Source organism: Nematolebias whitei, chromosome 3, assembly GCF_014905685.2.
Source record: "Nematolebias whitei isolate Nwh7 chromosome 3, NemWhi1, whole genome shotgun sequence".
NCBI classification, from domain to species: domain Eukaryota; kingdom Metazoa; phylum Chordata; class Actinopteri; order Cyprinodontiformes; family Rivulidae; genus Nematolebias; species Nematolebias whitei.
Window position 1 is genome coordinate 1874388 of NC_056500.1, and position 6548 is coordinate 1880935.

Consider the following 6548-nt stretch of genomic DNA (forward strand, 5'->3'; position numbering starts at 1 on the left):
AAAAAGTGTGTGTGCTGGGTGAGTGGGGTCCTTCATGATGCAGGTGGTCCTCTTCCTGCATCTGGAGGTGTAGATGTCTGTGATGGTGGGGAGACTGACTCCAACATCTTCTGTGCAGCCTTCACCACTTATGAGACATTAGGTGTATAAATTAATTAAACATTTCTGTCTCTGGAGGTGTCCCAAGGAAACGGACGTCTACAGTTCGAGGCCGGAGCCGGTGGAGAGGAGGAGGAGGGAGCGAGGAAGAGACAGGCGAGAAAAACATCGAGACTCGGACACTGGACGGTCGTCTCGTAGACACTCGGCTGCCTCTCATCGTTCTCAGGTAAGATGTCAGTAAATGCAGCTTCCATGACAAACGTTGAAGCAGAAGACAACATGTTGCCTGTTGTTCTGTGAAGACCTCTGAAGAGCCACGTGGAAAACATCAACCTCCAAAGGTGAAGGAGCGAGCTCGCTCCGAGCAGACACAGGTGAGCCCCCCTGCTCGCCCTCAGCAGCATAAATCACATGTTTCACAGGAAGTGGGTCATTCTTGATGTTTCTCTTCTTCTCCATGAAGCTGCTCTCTCACTGAAGCTCTAAAAAGCCACTACCGTCAGCGTTTTGTTTTAGGGCAGCACGTGCACATCATTTATCATCTTTATTAATACATTCAAGGACACTTGTGCACAAAGAAGTTTTGTTCCCTGCAGAGGGAGAACAGATGTTTTCTGCAAGTTGCTGTGTCATGTTCAGAACTGCTGCGTTAACGTCCTGTCACTACTTCTAACCACGTTTGGTTTTTCTGATCCCCACGTTACTCGTGTCCAACACGACATATTGCATGTGAGTATTTCATTTTGCTCTAACGAGCTCTCGACATCTGCGTGCTTTCAAACCATTCTACTTCACCAGTTCCTCTTTTGGACCATCTTCCGTTCATTCTGCCAAATGTTCAGCTGGTGTTTCTCATCTTCCTGCTTCAGAAGAACTCGCTCGTCTGCACGAGTTTCCTCTTTCTCTGGTTTCTCCGTCATTTGTGAGACAACGCACAGCAGAGCGTTTTCTAACGGCCTCACTTTACTGCACTGCAGGTGATGGAACTGGAAGGGCTGGATGTCCAGACTGGATGAACAAGGCGAGGTAAACACCTGATGTGGGACCATTTCACTCCGATACATTTAAAGAGGGATTGTTTTATTATCTTTAAGAAAGATCATGTGTGAGCAGGAAGTCATTGCTGTTTACTTTCCGCAGTGGAGGAAACACTGGTTTGTTCTCGGAGCTTCTTCCTTGAGGTTCTACAGAGACTCAGAAGCTGAGGAGGTCTGACCAGCAGCCACTTGTACTGGTTCATGCTCTGATCCCACGGAGCTCGATGATTGTTGGACTGACGTTGAGCTCTTGTTGTCACGCTGCAGTCAGACGATTTGGACGGGGAGATTCATCTGACGTCCTGCGTAAACGTGTGCGACTGTGACGTGGATCAAAACTATGGACTCCAGATCCAGGTCTGTTCTGAACTTTTCAAAACTCGTAGTCCACCCGCCCACTTCCTGTTCACAGACAGTCAGCTGCTTCCAGTTTAACACTGTGTGTGTGTGTGTGTGCGTGCGTGCGTGCGTGCGTGCGTGCGTGTGTGTGTGTGTGTGTGTGTGTGTGTTCCAGACAAAGTGTGCAGTGTTCACCCTTTCTGCTGTAACGTCCAGAATTCGGAGGAGCTGGCTGAAGTTACTGAAGCAGGCCATCCAGAACCACCAGCAGTGAGCAGAACTTCACGCACGCACGCACACTCACACACACACGCACACACACACACAGGTTTGTTTTGCTATCTTTGTGGGGCCTTTGCATTGACTTCCATTCATTTTTCATTCATTTCTATAGCCTAACCATCACCTTTATCCATAACCTAACCATTACCAGTACATACCTAACCCTAAACCTAACACATCCTCAATTCACACCTTAGTCCTAAACCTAGCCCGTAACCCACCAACGGGACTTCTTCTTATGGGGCCCGGGCTTTTGGCCCCATAAGGAGCAGTTGGTCCTCACAATGTAGTATAAGTTGGAAAAATGGGCCTCACAAAGTAGCATAAACAAGGACACACACACTCACACACACTCGAGCCCTGAAGTAAAATCTATTTGTGTTTTTAGAGACTTTGCTTGATTCACACGTTTATAAATCTTCATTTCAAGTGAAAGTCAGACACGTCCATCTGAGCCTCTGTGGAAACGTCATAGACAATCACTATCTTACCTGTTGTAGATAGCTCTTTGAGTGACCTCAGTCTGGAGGAGTTCAACTCTGACTGGACTGAAGAGCCAATGGCTAGTCTCTCAAAGATGCCACAGTGGCTCATTCAAACACCGTTTTATAAACCGTTAAACTCCAAGGGGGCACGTCCAGAGACATCTTTACATCCCCTTCGCTCTCATGGTTTAAAATTTCAAACAAGACGTTCAAATGTCAGGGCAGGACATTATCCTGGAGAAATCACCACGAGGACGAGAACTTCAAGCAGTGCAGAGAGGAACAGTTTCATTAGTAAGAGGAGGCGAAGAATGAAAAGCCCAAAGAATAAAGGTATAAAAGGTTAAATATTGATTTGCAGTTGGACTGAACAAATAAAATCAAGTAAAAAAATAATAATCAAAGGTTCAAAGAAATCATGAGACAGTTTATCGTGGCAGAAACGACCAAAAACACCCAAAATGAAGACATTTAAAAGCTATCAATAGAAAAAAATTCAATCAATCAATCATTCAGTCAATCAATCAATCAGTATAACTGTATTGACCATAACATTCCACGTGATGTAGATTTATCTTTGACATCTGGCTCATACATACAAAACAACACAAGTTAAAAAGGCTATAAAACTTTAAAAAGCTTTGCTAACCCAATAAAACCAGTTCTAAAATGCATTAAACCATAAAAGCATCCCAGCAGACGATGGTTCATCATGTGAGGCTGCAGGACCTGCTCACAGCACAGGCAACTAATGACTTTCTGTTCCATTCATCTTCACCAGTGGAACCAGCAGTCTGCTGCCAGATGGTTCCAACCTGAATAATGGTTGCAGTGGACGAGTCGGGTCATTGTGGACCTGTAGTGACTTTTTTCCAGAACCTGATTCTACAGGTCTGCAGGTGTCATTTGTTGATGACCATTGATTTTAATAATGATTCTGAGCACCCGGGACAACTTGTTCCTGTCTGTGGCTGGGAGGTTGCCACACCATGAGACAACACTACAGGAAACTTTTCAACCAGTGACCTGTACACCAACTGCAAGGTGTTTTTGTTTGCATCAAAGCTCCTCAGCTTACACAGAAGGTGGAGACGCTGTCTGGCTTTATGTAAATACAGTCGTGTTGGGGTCAAAGGTCAACTTGTTGACAATTATTGTTCCGAGGTATTTAAATTGAATCACCTGCGCTACTTCCTGTCCTTTTATAACAGAAGGTCTGAATACAGGTCTGGTGCTGGCTGCTCCCCATCGACCTCCCAGACAAAGCTCCTTGGTTTTACTGACATTAAGGTCCAGAAAACTGTCATCAGACCAGGTAGAGAACTGGTCTATGAGCTGGGAGTAGGAGGGGCTGCTGGTGTCTATCAGACCAGTAACTAGGACCATATCATCAGCAAACTTAGTTAATGTGAAATCTTTACTGTTATGTTGCAACTCATTTGTGTATAAAGAGAACAAAAGTGGTGATAGCACACAGCCCTGTGGAACACCAGCGTTCAAAAGCCTGCAGAGTGTTATCAACACAGACTACATGAACATGTACAATGTCTGCAACTTGAATGTTAAAGTAGTTTAAAATGTTAGGGATTTAAAATATTTAAACTCAGAAATGTACAAAAAGAAACTGTTGCTCCAAAAGGATCTGACTGGAGCTGAAGGTCTCGGTGGCTGGAGGTAAACAGTTCTTCAGACGTGTAACTCTACTCTCATGTGTTCCTGCTCGTTCTAAACTCAGCCTATCAGACTCCAGCAGCGAGAACCTGAACCCGCGGCCCCGCAGACCGTCGTCAGGCCAACCGTGCGCTCGCTTCACCCGCAGAGACTCTGGTTATGAAGCTGCCTCCTCAGCCACCTTCAACCAGGACGACCGCCGCTGCCAAACAGCGGGAGGAGGCCCCGGTGCAGACGTGTTCCCGGCCGGTCAGAGGGAAGACGGTGAGGGCTGGGACCGTGAGCAGGCGAAGCGGCTGGAGGAGAGGAACAAGTGGTTTGAAGCGGGGGCCACCATCAGTGAGATGAGCAGCAGGTGGGACTCCATGGAGCTGAAAAAGGGCAACGACCCCGCTGAAGCTGCAGACTCTGAGGTCAGCAGGAAGTGGGCGGAATTTGAGACGCTGTCATTCAGGGACCTGAGCGAGCCGTCTCTCTTTGGACCCCAGGCTTATCCGTCAAGCACCCTGCAGGAGTCAGAGTCTCCAGCCAGTTCCCAAACTTTCCATCGAAGCTCTGGAGAGGCTGGTCGCTCCGGCTCACAGACCAGTTTACCCACTTTAAATGAGGCTGCTTCTCTAAATGGTGTTGCGATGCCTCAGAAGAACGCAGCAGCTCTGCAGCAGGAGGTACGTTAGTCAAACTTTCAGGGGGGAAATCTAAATGTTGCATTTCTGGATGTCTCCTCTTCGTTGACTTCCTCTCTTTGAAAGCAGGTGGAGACCACCAAACAGGAGCGTGCAGCCTCACAGGTGGAGGTGGACAGCCCCTGTGGCCCCGGAGCTCCCTGCAGGGCCAAGCTGGGAGCCATGGCTGCGGCTCATCGACAAGCCCTGCAGGAGCTGCAGGAGAAACATGTCCGGGAGAAGAAGGAGCTGGAAGGAGAGAGAGACCGGCTGCTGCAGGAGAGGAGTCAGGCAGCTGCCAAGGGTTCGTCCAGAACTTCTAAATATTCACTGTGTTCCTGATCTCAGGCAGATAACTCCACTAACTGACTAAATGTTCATCAAAGATATGGAGGCACTGAAAGCAGCTCACAGGGAGGTGTTGGAGAGGGAGGTGGAGAAGGTCAGGAGGTCCTCTGGTGAAGCAGACCTTGTGGATTCTTCCTGCAGAGGTCACATGTAAGTTCACGCTGCTGATAAGTTCCTCTCAGGCTCTCTGCGACGGCGCCTCGTGATGGTGCGTCACAGCTGACCCCCGACCTTCGTGTGTTTGTGTCCCAGGCCTCAGGCTGACGTCTTGCACGGTGGGTTAAACGTAATGTCGGAGCGCTTCGCCCAGAAATGCCTGGAGTTGAACGGAGTGGAGCGGAGCAGCAAGAGCAGAGAGACCACGCTGGAGCTCAGGCAGAGAGAGCTGGAGCAGCTCCAAAGAGAGAACCAGGTTTTACTAACAAACCGTCGAGTCACGTCAATTTGGATTGTTGCATTATTATGGATAAATGATATCCTACCTGTCATAGATGGCACTTTGAAGATCTCAGCTTGAAACAGTTTCAGTCCAGCAGATGAGCTAACGGCCCGTCCACATGCAGATCAGGTCAACCCGTCTTCAGACACGGTTTCATGAACGTCCACTCCTCCAAACGTTTGTGTTCAACAGTTTGTGGTTGTGGACTCTCAGTCATCCCAGACATGATAGTCCTAAAGACACAAATTACTCTCAGTGGGGGGCGCAGCTTCAAAAACACCTAAATAATATGGTCTCCTGTTTTAACTCAGCTTTATACAATGAAATATGAAATTATGTGGTTATTTCCAAACAGCTAGTTTTTATGTTCAGCTTTGGGTCATTCTGGAAGAATTGTTCAAGACTTTTCTGCTAAAATAACTCTGAGATGCAACGTTTACAGTGAAAGTGTTGATTTTAGTTTTGCTGCTTTTAACGCTCGTCTTAGTCCCGCTGGGCTAGCCATGAGCTTCTTAGTCTGCTCAGGGTTAAAGTTTATTATGCCAAATTAAGATTATCTAAAGAGCTATGTACAACAGGTAAGATATTAAGTGTTCATAATATTAAATTGCTCTTCAGCATGTTTCAGTTCACAGCATCTCCTCAGAAGATAACATGAAACATGTTTTTTCCTGCAGGAGCTTAAGAACAAGCTGGCAGAAGAGATCAGTCGAATGCGTTATTTCATCACAGGTCAAAGGTCACATGTGGGATCTGTTTGCAGAACTGAGGACGCTGCGTCAGATTTGGAGGTACTGGGAGAAACATCTGGATCTGTTTCACTCCTGAGAAAAGTAGTTTTCAAGTCAACAAACGTCCCACATATTACTGTACGCTTTTCATTTTCACAACAGTCAGTTTGACTTGTTATAAAAATCATCATCATTATCTGGGAGAGACTCGGAGTAGAACCGCTGCTCCTCTGACTGGGAGGAGACCCCGACCAAGACCCAGGACACGCTGGAGAGACTAGGAACACCTGTCTGGGAACACCTTGGAGTCCTCCCAGAAGAACTGGCTGTGGACAGAGATGTCTGGCCCTCCCTGCTCAAGATGCTGCCCCTGAGACCTGACTTTGAAACAAACAGAAAATAAAGGAAGGAAGGAAGGAAGGAAGGAAGGAAGGAAGGAAGGAAGGAAG

General features: G+C 47.2%; 1 protein-coding gene across 1 annotated transcript in view; it reads left to right on the forward strand.

Moving 5' to 3' along the window:
• Positions 1-3854: 3854 nt before the first annotated feature.
• Positions 3855-6548, forward strand: part of LOC119430359 (TRIO and F-actin-binding protein) — a 3402-nt gene continuing 708 nt past the window's right edge. The window contains exons 1-6 of the mRNA XM_037697764.1: positions 3855-3919; positions 3981-4584; positions 4672-4885; positions 4968-5079; positions 5182-5341; positions 6046-6159. Coding sequence (XP_037553692.1) covers positions 3855-3919; positions 3981-4584; positions 4672-4885; positions 4968-5079; positions 5182-5341; positions 6046-6159 — 1269 coding nt within the window. The remainder of the gene's footprint in view (positions 3920-3980; positions 4585-4671; positions 4886-4967; positions 5080-5181; positions 5342-6045; positions 6160-6548) is intronic.